The following is a 21,256-nucleotide window of genomic DNA, read 5'->3' on the forward strand; positions in this document are numbered from 1 at the left end:
GCATACATATCCCAACACTAAACACTTCCACTCAACACAAATAAAATGAAGGGAAGAGTCCAGCACCCTCTACAGTCATTTGTATTTTCCATTCAATCACTGTTTAAAAAAATGGGAAGGATGTCTTATGAGTACACCAACAAAGTAATCATTACAGCAAAATGAAACTGGAACAAAATTGGACCTAATGTGTGTCTTCTGAAGTAAGAACAAGGCCCAAAAATGTATCCTGTGTAATTTTCATCTTTTTGGCATGCATTTCCCCACTATTCTTTGTTTCACTTCATATAACAATTGCAAAATTATAACAACAAATATTCTATTTAAATAATCGCATGCATGACAGCAGAAGGAAGGGTATAAAAGATTGCTCATTCAAGTAAATATCTTGCTATGATAATACAAAAAAAGCCTACACAATCCACCTCTGCAGAAGTAAAGTTTTGAAAGGACATACATCCAAAGCACATCATTATACACACAGGTCTCCTTTTATGAGAAAAATGAGAAAGCATCATTCAAGTTCAAGGATAGATTACTTCAGTATTTTACAGTAACGTTGTCAATAATTAGGTAAGTGAGAAAGAAGATTCTGTCAGCTTCACTGCTGCTATTTTAATAGGTCTGAGAAAAAAAAAAAAAAAAGATGTAAAATCAAGTCATTTTCATGACAATTGCTACCATTTCTATGCAGCAGAGGCTGGCACCTCCATGAAGTGCTAATAATCGAAGTCATATTGAGCACTTCATAGGAACACACCTAGATCCAAGCTACACCCTATCCAAATTTGCCATAATTCAGTCTTTGTTTTCACCGCACAGACTACTTCAGTCTCCCAAGTCTGCATCCTAACTTCTACCTACTTCCACCAGCCTTTCTTACACATGAACTCTTGCCATCTTCCTCTCTTAAGATCTGCACATCTCTTACACAAATACCCTTCAGAGATTCTCCCAGCTCAGATGCTATATCCCAATTACATTTTTTTTTTCTTCTCTTGCTTCTTTGTGCAAGGGCAGCCTTTTTTTTTAGAAGACAGAAATCAAAGAAAATTCTTAATATATTCCTCCAGTTGTTGAGGCATAGAGCAAAGAAAAGAGCAATTTAAATACCAAACCAATTAAACTACATTTTCTCTCAATGGGAGACTTTCAGGACACAGTCTGAGCACTACCAAGTCCAGTAGAGCGTGGCAGACTGTGCACACCCTAACGTTGTCTGCACTGACATGGGAACTCAAATTTTCCATGAAGTACTTGGGTTCAACTGTTACTCATCTGTGCTTTTCTTGGTAAAGTTATCTCAGCCAGTTCTTTCTTGGAAGCACCATTTTTCAAACCTGCACTTCTTAGGCTCAGAGTGTTATACTGAGATTTAATCATCTCATGTTTTCCACATCCATTTTACTCACATCTATATGAATATGGAAATAAAAGGCAAGAAGTCATTCTGTTTGAATTGTAGATTTTGGTTGAGCAATTCTCATTTAAGGTGGAAAAAACAGTATTTTGCCAATTTACAGCATTATTTCTGCTCTGATAATCCCACTGGCTTATCTAGTGCAACTGTGCTATGTGCACTGACTCACTTCTTGTATTCCTCTCCCTTTAACATAATATTTGCCAATTTATGGCATTATTTTCACTCTGATAATCCCACTGGCTTATCTACTGCAACTGTGCTATGTGCATTGACTCACTTCTTGTATTCCTTTCCCTTTAATATAATATTTGCCATAGGTTTTATGATTATGCTTAGCTTTGTTTTGAAATAAGAACTTCTAACTGCTAGTAAGTTTCAAGCTCTACACCAGAATTATTTCTAATTTTACTAATGAGAACAAATACTTTATTCAAAATCCATTTTAAACAGCAAATTATTGCAAGTTTCATGTAGATGCACTTTTTTATTAAAAGAGGTTGAAATCATGCCATAATAAAATTAAAATCACATGTAAAATATTAATACTCTAGTAATAAACATGAGGGAACTAACCTTAATTGCAGCTTCTCTCAAGGCTTCCAGTCTCTGTCTGCTGCTTTCTTTCATATTTACAACATCTTTGTAATCACCCTGTAGAGCTCTCTGGAGGCCATGGATTGCTTGAAAGACTGAGTTTTCACTTTCATTTAGCTCCTTTTGGAAAATTTCAAAGGTATGCACCTGAAAAAGTTTCTCTTCGTCTGACAGTCCTGCATCCTTCTCAACTGCTCTTATAGCATTTTTTAGTTTGTTGAGAACAACATTCTTTTGGCGAAGAAGACCAGACAGTTTCCGGCAGCTCTCCAAAACCCACTGCTTTCTCTGAGTGATAACAGCTCCTTTCCCACGGTGCAGCTTTATTGCATGCTTTACTACATCTTCATGTTCTGCAGGATTTGCTAACTGGCCACAAGGCAGGGAAACCAACGTCCACAGGGAAATAAATCCAGTTGCCTTCATTCTTCACTTTTTATTGCTGTTGGGAGAAACTGATAATCCACAACTGCTCAATGTTTTCTGCTACATGGTTTCTGCATCTCCAGTGTGCATACCACGCTGCAAGATCGTACCAATCAGTTACCAAACATGATAATGCTGGGCCATTAGGTCAAACAAATGTAGAAAACAAACCTAAGACTGTGTCCTATGCTATGATCTTTAACAGAACATATATGGTCTTCTTCAGTCAACAGTTATCAAAACCAACAAGTAGCCCAAGGTTATTGATGGATTTTTGTTTTCCCCTTGACTATTTTGTAGATATCACCTTGTTTTAAAAACACGGAATGGAAAGCTTAGTCATTTCACAAGGTAGTCACACACACTTCTTACATGAGAGAAAAGCCATTAAAAATATTAAGCCATGATGCCATAGGCTGTACTTCAACCTAGCACCAGAACTCATTATTCTTATCTATCAGTAAACATCTTTTAGTTTTTCAAACCTATCCTAAGAAAGTGTATTTGTTATCTATACAGTCTCATAAACATTAACACACGCAACTATACAAACATAATGAAAAAAAGCTTAACTGAAACAGATTACATTATAAATCATACTTGCAAATGAAACATTTCTACAGTAAAGAAACAGCAAAACTTCCTGGACTTCTGAGCACTACTAGTTTGGATCAAAGACCTTCACCTAAAAGGCTGCATGGCCTTGAGGCATTTTACCTCAAAGCTAATTATCGATCCTCATTATTTTAAAATAGAGCTATAAGAACATCAAAAGTAAAATCAATTCATTCATAAGTTCATTTCCCAAAAGCTACTTGAAGAACTATATTTAAACTGCTGTATTTGCTTTTAACACCAAGCAGGATAGAGTTTCAAAACTAAGAACAAATTTCCTTCCCCAGATTCTACAGGAAAATACTGACATTATCATAAAATAACAAAGTTACATTTTCTTTAAAAAAAAAAACCCAACCAAACACAAAAACCCACAAAAACCCACACACACCACAAAGCTATGCATAACAATGTATAAATGTATGTACAAAATACACATTTATCACTGAAACATGGCATTCTAAAAACGCACAACACACACTACACGTTAATAGATCATCAATACAGCAGATATTTGCCTAAAACTTTAGCTTCAATCTTGATTTCTGGGCCAACAGCCTTAATCAGGAACCAATAAATGGACATAATCATCTGGAAGCAGTCCGCCTAAGAGAGAATCTTATTTCTCTATAATGTATTAGCAGTCACAATCACAAGGATCCACGCCAGCCATCGTCAACATACAGAATGGGATGGGAAGATGGGAAGCACAGCCATGCACTACTTTCCTTTTTAAAATGCCCTCCCAACTCTGTTTCAGGGAGAACTGAGAAAATCTGCCTGTGGGTTGGTTTATTTCTTTTCAATGCACAAAATACAAGCCAAAGTATTTAACTATCAGTAGTTGACCATGGGCTAGGGTTTAACAACATGAAGAGTTAAACATTTAAAATTAAGAACTGATTAAATTAAATTAGCAAAAGTTATTTTAATTTAAATTAAATTTTAAAAAATTAAAGTAGCAAAAGCACAGCTAGACCACTCTAATTTCAATAAAATAATAAAGTAGAAATATTTTGAGAACTTTGATAAAGCTCTGAGGTTTACTATTTTTAAGAGATCAGGAAAAAATAACAATACCCACCACCTAGCAAAATTCTAGAGTAGTGTTTAAGGAAATATTTCTTCATATATACAAAGTAATACTCTTCCTGTTTAACACGTTTGGGGAGAGATTTTGCTGAATATATTACAACCTACATCCTGGAAGAAAGAGGGAGAGGAAAATGCCTAGTGCAAGTTCAAGCTTCGGCTTGCAGGGGGGTGAGTAAAAGACTCACGCAAGACCACGTCTTACGTGGTATGTCAATCCACGTAACTAAATTCTCAGCACAGATTTATACTATTAAGCTTGCCCAGTGCTGCACTGTGGAAACTTATCGCCGTGGTTCAGACACAGTAGAGTTTTGTTTCATTAACAGTGGCTTTTACTTGACTAGCAAAAACCACTTAGAAGAGTGGCACCTGGGGCTGTGCTCAAAAGCTCTTAAGGGAATACTGACCTCACATATAAAAATATACAATATGCTTCAGAGTGCAAATGATGAGAAACAAACACAAAAAGCACTCCTCTCCATGCACCAGTAAGTATCAAATTTGAGGGAACTCCTGTCGTTTGGAGTCCTTTCTAAGCACAGCTTGTTTTCTGATGGATTACTGCCCCTCTTCCCGATCTTTCCTTCCTGAACACGACACTGTAGTACCGGATTTCACCAAGCTGCTCTCAGACCCTGCCTCCATGCAAGCCCCGATCCCCTCTTCCAAAACGCCTGCGGGTCCTCCTGCTGGCTTGCCACCTCCAGACCTGCTGGCTTGCCACCACCCCCCCAGTTTTCTCAGCCCAAGCTCCCCCTCAGGACCCGCAGGGCCGCCGAGCCAGGGGGGCCTCGGTCCCGTCCCGCACCCACCTGAGGGCGATGGCCGCCGAAGGGCAGCTCCCAGCGCCACCGCCTCTCTTCGCGGCTTCCGGGCGGCGGCTGCCGGTCCCTCTCCCTGGGGAAGGCCGGTTTGGGGGAAGAAAGGGGAGAACGGAGAGATCTGGAGAGCTCGGCTGCGACCAGCCCCCTTCCCGCCCCCTCATGGCGGCGGAGGGCGGGAGGCGGCCGCCCCGCACCCCCCACCCCCCCTCACCCCGGCGCTCCCGGTAGCGGCACTCAACTTTCCGGCCCCGCGGCAGTAGGGACAAACCCACCGCCAGCTTCTCGGAGCCCCCACCCGCCCGGCAACCGCCCAGCACCCACCTCAGGGCGGCAGCTGCCCCGGCCACCGAGGCGGGGGGAGACGGAGGCGGCCGCCGGACCCGGACGCCGCTTCTCCCCTCCGCCACGCTCACCTGAGGGAGGAAGCCGGCATCGGCCAGGGGAGCGCGGGAAGGTCGGGATGGCAACGCGGCGGGCAAGGAGGTGGGGGGGTGGCCGCTGACGGGAAGGGCCGAGGAGCCCCGGCCTTAGCAGCGGCCTCGCCCGCCCCCGCAGCGGCCGCCCCTCTCACCCTGCGCCGGTTACCGAGCGCCGGTGCGGCACCTTTAAGCGCAGAGTCAGACGGGATCTGTAGTCCGAGCGCCGCCTCGCGGCGCCTCACGGGAAGCGCGATAACGGGCTGTCCCCCTCACACGGACGGACACACGGACACACCGCCCAGTCCCTCATGCCGGCCCGGCCCGGCCCTGCACGGCGGGAGGCGCGGTGGCCGCTCCGCGGGGGGCGCGCGCCCCTGAATCCCGCGCTCCGCCTCCACGCCCGGTGCCCCCGCGCGGCCGGCGATAGGCGGCGAAGGCGGGACAGCGCGCGCCTGCGCGGGGGGCGGCGCCGGGCGGTGAAGTTGGTCAAAGCGCCGGTGATAAAATGGTAGGTTGTGGGAGCGGGGGGGAGGGGGGAGGCAGAGAAATGGGGAGCGGGGGAACCCCAAACAGCCCCTAGCCACCCGGGCCAGCGAGCCGAGCGCCCCCACGCCCCGCGGCGTCCCGCCACTCCCCTCCCTCCGCGCCAGGTCCCGCTCCCCTGTCCGGGCGGGGGGGGACGGGGATGGCGCCAGGCGAGTGGCGGGGGCGAAGGGGGGGGACGGACATGCACCGTGCAGAGTCGCCCTCCCGCCGCCCTCCTCCTCCTCCGCCGGGGCCGGGAGCGGGGAAGGTCACCAGGGGCGGGGGGGGGAGGGGGCCGGGCGCCGCCGCCACCGCCGCGGGTATTTCGAGCGCCGGCCGCCGGCGCGTACCTTTCCCTTTTTTGGGCTTGGGGCTGGCGGGGCAGGTTGCCGGATCCCGGTGCCCCTCGGTCCCGCCTTCCGGCACCGGGCGGGGTCCCCCCGCCCGCCGCCTCCTCACCCCGGGCGGCGGCAGGTGCAACGGCGGGTGCCGGCCGGGCCGCGCAGCCGGAGGCGGCGGGGAAGGTGCAGGACAAATCCCCTTCCCGGGGCGGGGGGTGCGGGAAGGGCGCGCGGGGATGGCCGGGACAGGGCTCCCCCGGTGCCTCCGCCGCAGCCCGCGCTGTTTCGGTCTTCGGCCCTCCGTGGGGATTTGCGGTGCGGTGTCATCACCGCGTTGAGAGGGGTCCCCGGAGGGTGACTTAATTATGGCTGGGTGCGAAGGACACCTCCTTCTTCGGGCTCCCTTAGCGCGAAGGGAAACGCGACTGCCAGACCTTCCCCCTGGCCTGTGTTTGCTGCTGTTAGAGAACAGAAAACCTTCTGCATATGGGAGCAATAAGCAGAAATATAAATTTATTACTGCCAGAATATGTGCTGCTAAAAATGTCTACGTAGATGCTGTCACTTCAGTTTTCAGTCTATAGGTACCGCAGGGCGTCAGGCACAAACGTAGGGTAGAAGCTATACAACGTGGCAGAGTAGTAGATGGGATAGTCGGATGTGTTTCTTACCTCTGGTTTCTTCAAATAGTTCCACTTTGAACCTATAAAATATCCCTAAATGCCTGGCATTAAGTTGATTTATGAGAGGACATGGAGTTTACTTTGGAATTGTTGTCAGAGACCTCTGTTTTGAAGTGATCATCACTAAGCTTGTTGATCAAAGTTTATGTAACTGAGGGAGATCTTAGTGCAGAGAGACTCATAATTGGACCTTAATGAAAACTGGGCGGGGGGTGGAGGTTACACAGAGCTTGCAGTTAAGGATTATTGAGTACTTTCTTACCAAAATATGTTGTAGTTATTTTTGCAGCTCTTTTCCCACTTTACATGTTTCTTCATGTATAAAAAGACACTGTACATCTTTGTTCTTATATAAAATTGAAAAATCTTGTAGGAAAGACCGAAGTCCTTATCTTGTTTACATGATGTGTTTCTTGTCTCAGGACCATCTGTAGTCAAGATGTCACTATCCATATGTGTACAAGAGATAACAAGTAAACTGAAAGATGGTCCTGTGTTTACTGCTTACTGCTCACTGCATCAGAGTTCACTTTTTCCCCCTGATATTTAAGAGACCAGTAAATTTTCTATTATACCTGATGATTGAAGCAGTAGTGAGGAACTTAGACAAATTTCTCAGCTTAATTGTTGGGCCAGAACATGTATTAAGTATGCTTAAACAAAATTGGGAAGTATCAGAATATAATAAAAATGAGAGTTTATAATAAAAACAAGAGTTTGATTTGTAAAGAATAATGTTGAGCTATGTTAATAGCAAATTTGCTCCCTATAAAATCCCTGTTCCCACCTCTCTTGAGTCTTCCAGAAGTTTAGGGATGTCATGTCAATATGGTTGCTGCAGTTAGCTGCCATTAGGAGAAACATCTTATTGGTTCCTGTATACTGCTATAATAGGCAGTTTTATCATTTAACATATTAATAGTATAAATATATTTTTCAGAGTTAAAGTTTTAGATCACATTTACAGCAACTTTATAGTCTCATTGTAACATTCAACAAACCTCTGACATGTCTACTTTATCTATTTTCTTTTTGTCTTATGTCTTCTGTTGGCAATGGTCTCTAACATAAAAATGTGAGAAATGCTTCTGCCTTTTTCAGCTGGTCACCTAAAAATGTTTAAACTTCGCATTGTTCATTGTTGCTAGGAAAATATTAGGAAAACTGTTGAGCAGTTTTTCTCTGTGTATGAAGGACGTGTACAGAATCTGAGAATCTACAAGTTGTGCCTTTGTAATTTCTTGTTTGTATATAACCACTAGGCGTATTTTTCAGAAGATAACCCTATTGTTATATGATGAAACTTATGTTTGCTGCTGTTTGCTGCAGAAAGAAAACTTTCTGCATATGTGAGCAATAAAGCAGAAATACAAATTTATTACTGCCAGAATATGTGCTGCTAAAAATGTGTATATATAGATGCTGTCATTTCAGTTTTCAGAAGAAAATGCTGTCTTTTTAACTGCAGAAGAACAAGGCTTTGTCTTCCTGTAATTCTGAAGTGAAAGTTGTCATCAACAAGAAAACTAAAACCTTGTAAAAATAGGCGTTAGTAGTAGAATGCTGAAACAAACTTCTGGATTAGCTTCATTGGCTTTCCTGCTTCTTTTGCATCCCAAAGCATAAGCTTAAATCGTCTCAGAAGGACAAGGTCCGCCAGTTTATGGCATTTACCCAAGCTGGTGAAAGGACTGCTATATACTGCTTAATGCAGAATGAATGGAAACTAGAAGTGGCAACAGACAACTACTTCCAGAATCCAGACTTGTACTACAAAGAATCCATGAAAAATTCAGTAGACAGGAAGAAATTAGAACAATTGTATAATCGATACAAAGGTAAGGTGCTTTTTTTGTGGGGGTGGGTTTTTGGTTTTTTCTAATTATTTTGTTTGGGTGGTATTTCTGCTTTTCCCTCTGCCGTTCTTAAGGACTTCTAAGGAAGGGTTGCTAGCTTTTGCTTCTTGTTCTGTGTTTGCAGTAGTGAGATAAGAATGAAAAAGGTTTTAAATGCTCTTAATGTTCAGTACACAACTTCTGTAGATATTCCTGTAGCATTTAAAGTAAATTCACCATAGGAAATTAAACCTATCAGGAGGAAATAATGTCAGCTGCATATGGTGTAAATATGGAATATATGGAGTAAAGCTTATTATGCAACTTTTTTGATTTATTGCCAGTGGCTGCTATTAAATACATGCACAATGTACTTTGTGTGGCAAAATAATACATATTATTCTTATACTAATACTTGGGGAGTTAATTTTATTCAAATATAGCGGTATTTCTATACATTAAAATAAGAAATGTTTCAGATAACATTACAGCTAGGAGTCTGATGAAACAGTTAAATAAGAAAACTCAAAAGCTAGTCATAGAAACTCCATCCTTATTTTATTCTTTGTGCTAGCATATTGCAGCAAAAGTGATGTGCCTGTTCAGAGAGGCTTGGAGGAAAAACCATGTGGAAGTGGATTAAAGACAGAGTTGTTTCTTTTCCATTTATTTTTATTTTACAGCATTGTTAAAAAGAACAGAAAAAATAAATGGAAAAGATAGTCATGTAGATATAAAAATGTACATGATCCAGGTAACAGTGCTTTCTGAAGTGTGGCCATGTGATATGAAAGTGTGCATTGTTCATTACATGTTAGAGCAGAGCAGACTGGAATCATTACTGGCCCCTGCTGAGATCCATACATCTTGTGTTTTAAAAGATGAACTCTTAACAATTATTCAACTATGATTTTATGTACTTTTCTAATTGCAGTATATGGCATGCTTTTTATACACTTTATCATGTTCTTATGATAGTTTCCACCTTTTTTCTGTTACTCTTTCCATAATGTGTTCTAAGCATAGACATTCTTTAATATTTCATTATTATGTGGTAATGAATTGTGTAGGGACAAAGAACCAACAACACTAGAGCATTTCTTTTGTGGGGAAAAAAAACCAAAACAAAACAAATGAGAAAAAAAAAACCCACACCCCAAAAACTAGAGAGCCACTTTTTTTGTTGTTTTTTTTTTTTTTTTTGCATATATATATACACATACATGTCTACATCTTTTGCTTGCTCCTTGCATGTCAGTCTTGGAGATTGCTGGGTCAAATGTACAGATATGTACAAATTCATAAGTGCTACTAAGAATACCTAAATGAAAAAAAAATCACAAATGTTTGTTATTTATTATTCATCATTTTCTAGCAGTGGCAGACTGCATCAGTTGGTTTTTGTGAAAGAAAGCCTAGTTGGTTTTATGTCCATGTTTTGGTTAGCAGCACACCTTTGCAGTTCTAGCACTTTAACACTTAAGTATAAGTTGTAAACTTGAACAAAACCTTCACAAGATTTGATAGAAAACAATAAATGTTTTGGTTAACCACCATACGTAGCTTCATACATAGCTTAAACCTGAGTCACTGGCCTTGCAACAACAAGGAATTCCTTCGTCCTACAGGACAAAGAATACTACATACTAGATGCATTGCACTATATTTGAAATCTGAGATGAGTGATTTCTGAGATTTCTGTGCTGTCTTTTTGCTAGTTTTCTTATCTGTTTATCCAGCAACTCTGTCAAAACAACAATTTCATTTTTGTTCCCAGTTACCTGGATGACATGAAACGTGGTAAGGATGAAACAGTCCTTGCTGAAATCTATCAGAGAGTTTTTCCACTGAGTTCAACACTACTGTACTTTTCACCTTCAGTTCTTCAATTACTCCCCAAATATACAAGAAATGCATTTTACATGTCTTAGAACTAGATCTGGCATATAGCAGAATAGATATATTTACTTATTATTCCTGCTCAAAGGTCCTTGGGTTATACCATGGTTGTAACTCTTTGTTTAATGGGTATAAATTTTTGCTAAATTAACTTTCTCTCTGCATTTTAACGTTTCTTCCACTATCGTATCAGCTGGAAAAGTGGAAGAGATCTTAGCTTAACATCCCAAAAATTTTTTTAAAAAAAGTTTTCTTTAGACTTGATTTTTTTTTTTTTTTTTTTTTTTTAAATCAACTTACTGGGTAAGGACCTAATAGCCTGGTTGAAAATCTTACCAGTTTAAGGAGTTGGTCTTAAATTTACTGGAGGGATACTTTTCTACATAGCCCAATTTAACGATACTGAAATGTCTTCCTATCAAAAGCTGGGAAACACAGTAAACTGTCGAGCTTTGAAAACTAAAGGTGTTCGGTTTGGGGGTTTTTTTGCTGTGTGGTTTGTTTTGTTTTTTCCTTCCAGTTACTCAAGTGTACATGCAGGGGATTTTGTTTGTTCAGGTGTTGGGGGTTTTTCTGTGAGAGAGAATTTTGTTACAGTTACAGAATTGTTACAATGACACCTGCCCTGACATACATAGTTACAAAGTGTGGTTTTGACATTCAAAAGGCTGGTAAACTTAGTACTACTGAAATATATTTCCTAAATTGTGTTGTTTAGCTTAAGACCCTGTTATGCTAGGCATTGTTTGAGCAATGTTTTGGTGATTTCCCTAATTTATAATTAAAACCCCAAAATGTTTGAGTTAATTGTGGTCTTTAAACAGTTATAGTGGATTATCGTATATCCCTATCAGGAAAAAAAATCTGTGGGCTCACTTGGTAGGTGTGTTTTTGTTGTGGGGTTTCTTGTTTTGGTTTGGTTTTTCTTTTAAAGTTTAATATGTGCTAACCAACAAATATATCATATTTTGATGTGCTTATCAGCCTTACTATTTTTAGATGTAGTCAGGCATCTCCTCAATTAATTCAGATCTTTCATAGAGCATTGTGGAGAGAAGACAAAACTATTTCATTGATGTTAGCTGATGAATTTAGGAAAAAGTTGCAAAGCAATTTCTAGGGAAGTTTGCAGAATACTTAATCTATTTACAGATACTCTTCAAGGTACTTCTAAAATTTACTAGATTTCAAGGGAAGACGTTTGTGAAGCTTATGAAAAAATGAAGACCTGTGTTATGCAGCGTATCAAAACTGTGCAGATTATTATTTGTAAATATTTTTTGTAAATAATTACAATTCTCCTCTCTGTATTTTGAACTGCAGACCCACAAGATGAAAATAAAATTGGCATTGATGGGATTCAACAGTTCTGTGATGATTTAAACCTGGACCCAGCCAGTATCAGTGTTCTGGTTGTAGCATGGAAATTCAGGGCGGCTACTCAATGCGAATTCAGTAAAAAGGAATTTGTTGATGGCATGACAGAGTTGGGGTAAGTATCCATTTCTGCATAGTTCAAAATGTAAGGTCTGAGCCTGGTTTATGTTTAAAACATTTTTAACTGAATTAAGTGTGAAGCTTCAGAAAGCTGGTAAGGCTGGTGCCAAGCTTAACCAGTGCTAAACACCTGTAGTGTCCGTCTTCCTTAAATAGGTGCTTTACTGCAAAGCCTTAACAGTGACCACAATAAGGGTGAAGCAAAATAATTTCTACCTGTACAGCAAGGAAAACAGGTATGCTGATCTTTTCATGTAATTCGTACAAGCGTATGCATGATTGTGTTAAGGTTTTGAGTTGGACTGTGTGCTGTTAAAAGCTGGAAGTCACTGGAGATGTGTGAAGGAAAAAAAAAGTTCAGTCAGTGTTGAAGCAGAAAAGAAATAGGAAAGCAGAAAAGAACTTTCAGTTATCTCATTTTTACCATATCACCACCAAATGCAACTTTTTTTTTTTACTGGTTTCACAAACCATAGTTTTCTCTTATTGCCATGTATACTAGATACTTTATTTGTACAGAATATCTATAAGAAATGGAAATAAAAATGAGGGTATTAGTAGTAAAAAAGGTTGTTTAGTCTGGCTGTGATGTAACTGATAAAAATTTTTTTCCTTCCTGGATTATGGAGCTGTTCTGGATAATAGAGGTTAAACCACGTTGCCTCTGTTTAGCAATAAAGTCGAGCATTTACCACCATAAAATAATATTTTGTGTATAACATTTCCTTGGAAGAGATGCAGTATTTCTAATATATGGAGCTGTCAAAATGATTTTTTTTTTTTTTAAAAAACAGATTGCTTTAGATGGGCGGAGAATTACAGTTTATTAGTTGTGCATACTTTTTTGTAGCTAAATAATTTCATTTGATCTTAGAATGGCACCTTATCAATACCTTTCTACAATAAACCGACTTCTCACAAATGTGGTGGTTGTTTCTTGAGCAGGCGTCCTAGTAGTCTGTTGGTACTGACCTCATTGGTTATTGACTAATTTCTAAGCTTTCCTTTTTAGGTAAGGGTATTCAGAAATTGTGATTAAATGGCTTTTGAGATCATCTGAACTGCTTTATTTTGTCCCTTTGGGTAGCTTTGGATAGAGACTGTAAGAATAATTATGATTTTCTAGCCACAGACAGTAATCACGTGCTCATGCTGTTACATTAAAGACTGCCAGCATTATTTGATATAACTGATTAAAAAGGCTTTACTAAACCACCTGTGGCTTCTGGCCTGGTTTTTGTTTTGTAACTTTATTGTCACATTGCTCTGTGTCCTCATGACTGTCTGATACAGTTTCACAGAAGTCTGTGATTTTTATCTCTTTCTGCTCAACACACGTTATTGTGTTCTTGGGAGCATAATCTGATCATACCTGCTTGCTGTTGGTATAGTGCTTATTGAGAATTTGGAATTATTTTGTTACATACTGGAGGTGCAGTGTCTGTGGTTTTTAGCACTGAACATAGGTAAAGGTCTGAATGAAAAAAAATTTCCTGAGGCTTAGTTCATATAGCACCTTTAGGATATGTATAGGAAGGTATGATATTCATCCCTATCGTAAACTAGATCAAGTCCCCATGAAACTGAATTTTTCGGTTGAAGACTGTTGGCAGAATTCTTTATCTCTTCTCCACCAGGTACTGCTGGAGGCCAGAAAGGTGCTTATTTTTATCTGTACCATGCAAGATAGTTAAAACTGCATCTGCATCTTATGGATTTTGCTATAGTTATCCAGCATTTAATAAAATTATTCTTGAACCTTTAGAATAAATACAAACATTTAGCTGCTGAGAACTTTCAAATGCAAGGTGTAGTTATGATAGCTGCTTCTTTGAAACCCACTTCCTTTGCTTTTTGTTTCCAGGTACAATTCAGAATGTTGGTGATATCCTATAAACCTTGAATATTCATTTGATTCCTTGGTGTGAGGGAAACCCTTTTTCTTTTAAAATCAGCTCAAGCACTATCACTGAAAATGCTCCAGTCTTGTGTTGTTAAGGGACGTGTTCCTGCTAAAATCTCAGTAATTTGATTCTGTCTTAGAATGTCTTACCTGTGCCAGGCTGTTGAGTGGTTTGTCAGCCTTCAAGCTATTGTCAAAGGCTCATTTTTTTCCTAGGTTTTGTGTTCTGTGGTGGAGAGAGGATGACTGCAAATCATAGTTCATTTTGTTGGAAAGTCCTGTAATGTTAAGGTTAACTGTAAGCCTAGTATCCAGCTCTTCATTTATGTAAAGCAGGGAATAAGTAATGTCTATCTAGATTAAAGCAAAAACCCACACCCTTGTGCTGCAACAGTTGTAAAAGGGGAAATTATAACAGATGTCATTGAGATTTATATGTTCTTTAAGAACAAAATAACATCTATTGTCTGAGTTCATAAATTCATGAAGAGACCGAGAAAAGAAGTTAAACCTGAATCCTGTTTAGGTTGTGTACTTAATGGATGTCTATATATAATGTTCCACTTAAAATCGTTTCATAAAGACATATGAGTGTTTATATTTTTAAGAAGGCTATCCAGAAGGATACTCTGTGTTTTTCTTAACTACTGTTTTATTTTGCTCTGAAACTAAACCTTAAAAACTAAAAGAGAAGGAAAAAGAAAAAAAGTAAAAATATCTTAAATATTTACAAATAATATAACCTCTTTTGAACAGGTGTGACACCACAGAAAAACTAAAAGCTCTATTGCCAAGACTGGAACAAGAGCTAAAGGATCCAACAAAGTTCAAAGATTTTTATCAGTTTACTTTTAACTTTGCTAAAAACCCTGGACAAAAAGGTCTAGGTAAGTAGAAAAAATAGACAATATCTACAGAGAAGTCAATTCCAAATACTTTGAATAATACAGTTTTCTCATTGATAATTTTATAGTAAATTCTTTATTGATTTCTTTCACTGACATCTTCTCTTTCCCATCTTCTTTCAGTTAATCTCTTCTTTAATGTCCCCTTGGTACAGATAATTTAATGGGGTTTTCTGCTAATATTGACATTCTTTCTTCTCTTGTTAAAGGAAGTTCCTACAGTTCTTAGAGACCTGTCGGAATTTTTTTTTAAAAGACTGAGCTAGTGAGCTACTTGTGTTTTCCATTTTGTTCAGAACAACTGAAACAAGATGTCCATATTGGCTTAAAAAGAGAAAACTATGGGCAAAAGTTAATGCTTTTCTAAGAATTTTTAGGTTTAGATCACAGTTTTCATGTAAAGACTAGAAAAAGAATATTATGGACTTGGCTCCAAGCTAGTGAATAGAAATAGGCATACAGTTTATAAAGTATTAATTTTTTTTGTAGTTTGAGATTTGACCCAATCCATGCCTTGTATCGCTGGAGTAAAATGGATATGATCTTTAAATTCCAATGTTTATTCTCTTCAAATCAAAAATATCTGTAGTTTGTGAATAGATGAAAAAAATTGTAAGATGAAATCCAATATCCTTTCATATTTATGTCCACTTTCAAAAGACACTGTGTATGAAGGAATTAAACTGTTTTGTGTGTAGAATAGCACCGTACCATCATCACTGTTCTCTTTGTGCTGCAGATAAGAGGAAGTGGGTTTTTTTAGCATAGCCACTTTAACTCTGTGTCTCCATTACTTGGCAAGCAGGTTAATAAATACTTTATCTTAAAAATTGTTGGAAGAGTAGTGAGATAGAGGAGCAAAATATTGATTTAGACTGCCTTAGCTGGAGGTGTCTGTTCCACATTCTTTCCTGGGAATTACTTTGAGTAATATATCTTGTCTTTCCTAGTGTCTTTTTTTTTTTTCCCCCAACTGTTGGCAACTTTTAGCCAGTTTCCATTTTTCTTTATTTTTTGCAGCAATTTAATTTTTTGTTACATGTGTCAGTCTTTTCATGGGTTACATGCCACCTTTCCAGACACAAAAATGCAATAGTCTTGTAGTGGTTCTATGAGGCTGCTTGGAATTCAAGTCCCTTAGTAGGTGTTCATTTTCTTGCCTCTCTTCATTAAAAAGCCTAGTACTTTCAGATTGTGGAAAAGGTAAGTCACTTACAGCTGAGGTTGAAATTTATGGGATACCTAAAGAAATATTACAAATGGCTTCCTGTTTTAATTGGATCAATTCCAACATGAAACTCATGTACTTGGGAAATACGTCTCAAAAGCTTTTCACCTAAGCCTGCACAAAGAGAGGAGGAGGGAAGGCAGCCCAACCCAGATTATGGAACTGAATGTACTGTTTATTTGACATGAAGAGGAAAAAGGAAACTTACTTGTTTTCCATTACTTCTGTTTATTCGCTATGGAGGCCCTTTCATTTCTAAGTTTGTCATCTCTGTTGTGTAAGAATGGTGCTTATTGGCAATAAAACACCTAAGTGCCTTCTTGCACTAAGTGTTGAAGTATTAGCAGGAGAAATGCAAAAACTAAAGTTAAGCTTAAAATAAACTGTAGAAAGAGTTGACTGGAACTGTTGCTGATTTCAGTTTTCAGGAATTTTAATAATTCTGGTAATACTTACTGTTACTTAATTTCAAGTAGTGCTTAGTTCTTACATGGCAGTATTTTGGTGACGTTTTTTGTCAGACTTTTTCTAGTTTTGCAAAGATGATTCTAGATATTAGATAAGTATAAGCAGGTGCTAGTGCTCTTATTCCAGTGGAGATACACCACATTTTTCTCTGGTGTGAACTTGGATCACTATAGATCAAGTAGAAAGAGAGTGCTAAGCAAGCATATTGACTAATCTGACATTTTTGAGTGATTGAGGTCAGTGATGGCTTATCCAAATAAAAATTAACACTGTATAGGTTTAGAGTTGGAATCTTTTCAGGGAATGCCATTATATTCAGCAGAGCAGAGAGATGAAGGAAAAAAATAAGTTTACAGGTCGGCATTTACAACATGCTGCTTCCTGCTGCGATTATTTTAAGAGCTATGTTTGTTCTTTTTCAGCAAAAAAGTGTTCATCAAGGGGAAAAAAAAAATCAGTCAGTTTTCTTACAAGACTGTCTGTATGAGCTGAGAATTCTAGTTGCTTCAGCCACATTTAATATAGGCTCGGGTGCTTTTTTACTTTATATCCTCTTCTCTGTATACTCTATGTATTTTCTTCCAGAATGAGAAACTCCACCTTCCCTCCCTCTCTCCACAACTAATGTTAGAGGTGTTTGGTATTCGTGTCCCAATGACTGTGTGCCTTATTGTCAAGGAGATGTGGGAATTTCTCATCCATGTACAAAATCTGTTTCTCTCTTACTAAGTTTGGAGCCTTGGCTCAGGATGCTTTTATGAATTCAGTCCAGACAGTTAAAGAGAATGTATAATTAGATTGGTTACCAAACAAGCTGGTATAAATCTCTGTGTAGCTCTGTCTAGGTCATCTTAAGGTGTTGACCTCCCCTTCTTCTCCCCATGCACCTTAGATGACATGCAGTGCTACCTAAATATAGGATACTCCTAAGCTACTGCCCTAGCAGCTTGCCTTAAAATATTTCTGGTGACAGGCTCCCATGATAGTGCTTGCCTACTCATTTCCATACGTTTGCATTTGAGTTACGACTTGAAGACTAAGAGGTCAGTAAGTTTGTATCAAGTAGGGATAGAAGTGAATGGTTTTAGTTAATGAAGTGGAAATAATCAAAGGAATTCTTTCCTAATTTTCAATTACAAAATATTTTAATGTGATATTTCTGGGGTGTTATCCAACGCTGCTTCTTACTACACTCAGAGCTTAAATCACCAAGTCTGGTAGTTCTTGCGCTCAGGAGAGTCATCTGTAGTCTAAAAGAATATTGTTTGATTCTCAGTATACTCGCGACCTATGAATACGCCTATTTGAAAACTAAGCAACTTTGACATAGTGCCAGTGACAAATGGGAAATTCTTATTCTTACCAGATTGTTAATAATGGTTCTTCTGTTGGATCCTCAGGCTGAGTGCTAATGCTTTTTTTTTTTTAACAGAAATAACTTGAGAATAGAGCTCACCAGAAAAATGTCTGTGATAGTCAAAAAAGACACATTAATGCAATTATTTTTCATGTTTCTTATCTTAACATATTGAAACTATAAGAAATTACTGAAATATCTCTGAAATGTTCAAACAGTGATGCTTTGGTTATGAGTCACATTCATTGCTCTATCAGTATTTTAATATGTTTCAGATTACTTTTTTTTTAAATCTATTTCTGCTGTTTTAAGAAGTGATAAGCAGCAACTACTACTTTATTTTTTGCCCCATTTCCCCTGAAGAACATCAGGAAATACAGTGATTCATGGATTCCTTTTTAATATGCCAGGTGGTCTTTAAATTTAAGAGAAACACTTATATAGTGTATTCCCTTGTGCCAGACAGGATCAATGTCTACCAAAACCCTTCCTCGCAGATGTTTTTTCTAACCAAATGTTCAATGGTGTGCTAGCCATGTATACTAACTTGCCTTTTCAGTTTCAGTAGTTATAACCAAGATTTGAGATCTGATTGGCGGTGGTCCTCTGGCTGAAAAAGTTTGGGAGCCACTGCCTTCACTTAATATAATCTTAAATCTCCAATAGCAGGTCTCCTACATCTATGTCCATGCTTGCTCAAACCTATTGTTAAATTACTTTTTTTCTTTTTCTAGCATATAACTTAAATATCTATTCCTGAATTTTCAGTGCAATACTTACTCATCCAGAGCAAATACACAGAATACATGTCTCCTTAGAGTTAGTAACAACTTTTTACATATTTTGCAACTAAGTATGTGTCTTCCCTTAGTCTCTCGACTGAGTAAAACCAACAACCCTGATAAATTTTATCTTCCAGTTCTCTGACATTGGAACGGTATCTTCTCTTTTCCTTTGCAGTCCAATTGATCTAACTTTCTCTTGTACCCAAACAAGCTCGATATCTTCCATGTGCCTTAGATACTTTGCTCTTTGTTTTACATCCCATTATTAAGTTTGCTTATGTTTATAACACTGATAGTGGTCTATTATATTACTGGGTTTCTGCAGAGCTGCAATGCACACAGTTAATTCTGATCTTGTATTTCTGTAGTCAATTATTCCCACTACCTATATGACTTTGCACTTCTCTTTAATGAAATCTTTATTTACTTCCAAGTGGTTTTCCAATTTGTCCAAATAATTTTGAATTCTAATCCTGTCCTCTACTATGCTATGCTTTTTCAGGTTTTGCGTAAGTTGCAGATTTAATAGAAGTTTTCTTTGTATCATCTGAGTTACTTAAGTATTGGACAGTGTTAGATACAGGACTGACCCCCATGGATAAGTTACTTCCACCAGTTCAGCAGAGAACCACTGAGGTTCTTCTACAACCTCCTTTGATCTTTGTGTAGTCTCAAAGATAATAGGTAGCAGTTTGAGGTTGCATCAGCACACTGAGATGAATTTCACCATGTCTAGCTTCACTCTGGGCACCAGCGCTTTCAGACTGAATTTCTAAAAGTTGTTTATCAGATTACTGTCAGTTTTCATTGAACCTTTTTGCCTGGAGCATATCTTGAAAAAAATCTGTGTATCCAAACCACTTCTCTTCCAGGAGGTATCTGCAGGATGCATAGTATCTTTTGTTACACCAGCTGACATTTGTAAGGGAGGGAGTGGGAAGGCACAGAAGCCCTTCTTAGAAGTTTTCTTGGTGATAGAAGAATTTTGGTGATACCCGACACAGTCGTCTTTGCAATACAGTAGATTTTGCTCCAGGAAAGAGCTCTGGGGGGAGGTGTGTGTATGCAATTTTGCGTTTTATTTGTTTTTAGAACAGCCTGTCTTTCATTGCTTTTTAATTTCTTCTTATTCTACAGCTTCCCTCAAAACCAGTGCAAGAAATTCTGCCTTTATGTAATTAAATGGGAAGAATCCTCTCCAGTAAATTAATTTACATCTATTCTGTCATTCCCCAAAATAGGCACAGAGTTCAGTACAACAATACTCATTCCTAAAAACAGGACTGCCTTTTATAGGAGTCTTTTCCACAGTTCATGTGGTGATACTAGGGAAATTTTATTTCCCTTTATATCTACAGGACTTCTGTCTGTGTAGTCTCATCCAACTTGAATGTAGTACCAGTCCCCCTAGGTGACAGCTTGTGTAAGTAGTGAGATGCAGGAGGCAAAAACATATTGTATAAGATCTATCATGGTTTTCTTTAAGCAGAAAATTATGTTCTGAATAATGTTACTCAGGACCCAACTGTCAAGTGTCTTTCAAATGCATCTGAAGAGATTTGATTATTATCTAAGAAAAAGATGAATGCTTATAACTGTTAAGACTATTGTTCTCTAAGTGGTGGTCAGAATTCAGGAAAAAAAGATAGCAAGGTTTCAACACAGCATTGCCATCTCAATGGCTACGTATTGGACCTGGCAGGCATAATATTTAGATATATTAAACTTCATCGGAGTGTTTTATATCTATTTTGAGATAATGTAAAAGGTGCAGTTTATTAAGGTCTGGTTTGCCAGGAGACTTTTACAAAGAATTATTATGGATAACTGTGATTCTGTCTGTTTAATCTGCTGTCATGTTATTGCTAATATATTTAGTACAATAAATCTTTCAAGTTTTGCATGGTGCAGATTTCGAGAGGTTTATCTCACCTTGGAGAAGTGTATCTCACCTTCTACTCCCAGTTTCCCAAAGTGAAATTTTGCATCCTAGCTCTTGGTTGATGTGTATGAAAGAATAGGATTACAGATCTTTTGCCATGTTGTATACAGAGCAGTTCAGATTTCTGAGGACACTGTCGAAGCTCAAAACAAAGCCTTAGATCCATCTTTTTTTTTTTTTTTTTTGAACCTGATACTTACTGTGAGTCTCTTAACGGGTCTCCCTTCGAGCCCCAACAAGATATGTTCAGGAGATCCCTCATACTCAGGAGTTTACTAAAGTTTGTTTCAGCACCGTGGAGGAACTTAATGCATTCTTTCATGGTCTTCGACTTTCAACATGGAAACAAAAAGCAGATTTGGTCCTTCATCAGTCCTTTGTGGTCCCTTCGCCTGCTTGCTGGCTCAAAAGGTTGTGCTTCCTTCTCTCTGCCAGTTTCCTGGGATCAAGCAACAGATGATGCATGAGGAGGTCATTCAGACTTGAATCAAA

The 21,256-nt window shown here is 39.1% G+C and overlaps 2 protein-coding genes across 12 annotated transcripts in view; one reads left to right on the plus strand and one right to left on the minus strand.

Moving 5' to 3' along the window:
* TMCO3 (transmembrane and coiled-coil domains 3) overlaps positions 1–5,716 on the minus strand; it is a 39,366-nt gene extending 33,650 nt beyond the window's left edge. For all 6 annotated transcript variants that reach the window (XR_012627589.1, XR_012627591.1, XR_012627590.1 and 3 more), the window contains exons 1-3: positions 5,299–5,716; positions 4,966–5,050; positions 1,997–2,539 (exon numbers count right to left, since the gene is read on the minus strand). Coding sequence is in view for 2 of the 6 variants with exons in the window: in XM_074859198.1 (XP_074715299.1) it covers positions 1,997–2,443 (447 nt within the window). In the remaining 4 variants the exon portion in view is untranslated. The remainder of the gene's footprint in view (positions 1–1,996; positions 2,540–4,965; positions 5,051–5,298) is intronic.
* A 52-nt stretch (positions 5,717–5,768) lies between these two features.
* DCUN1D2 (defective in cullin neddylation 1 domain containing 2) overlaps positions 5,769–21,256 on the plus strand; it is a 28,150-nt gene continuing 12,662 nt past the window's right edge. The window contains exons 1-4 of one of the 6 annotated variants that reach the window (XM_074859206.1): positions 5,769–5,904; positions 8,567–8,783; positions 12,003–12,171; positions 14,836–14,966. In XM_074859206.1, the coding sequence (XP_074715307.1) occupies positions 5,902–5,904; positions 8,567–8,783; positions 12,003–12,171; positions 14,836–14,966 (520 nt within the window). In that variant the 5' untranslated portion in view covers positions 5,769–5,901. Of the gene's footprint in view, positions 5,905–6,235; positions 6,446–8,364; positions 8,784–12,002; positions 12,172–14,835; positions 14,967–21,256 lie in introns of those variants that run through there. The other 5 variants (XM_074859200.1, XM_074859204.1, XM_074859203.1 and 2 more) reach the window with 5 other exon arrangements.

This window comes from Strix uralensis, chromosome 2 (genome assembly GCF_047716275.1).
Source record: "Strix uralensis isolate ZFMK-TIS-50842 chromosome 2, bStrUra1, whole genome shotgun sequence".
Classification (NCBI taxonomy): domain Eukaryota; kingdom Metazoa; phylum Chordata; class Aves; order Strigiformes; family Strigidae; genus Strix; species Strix uralensis.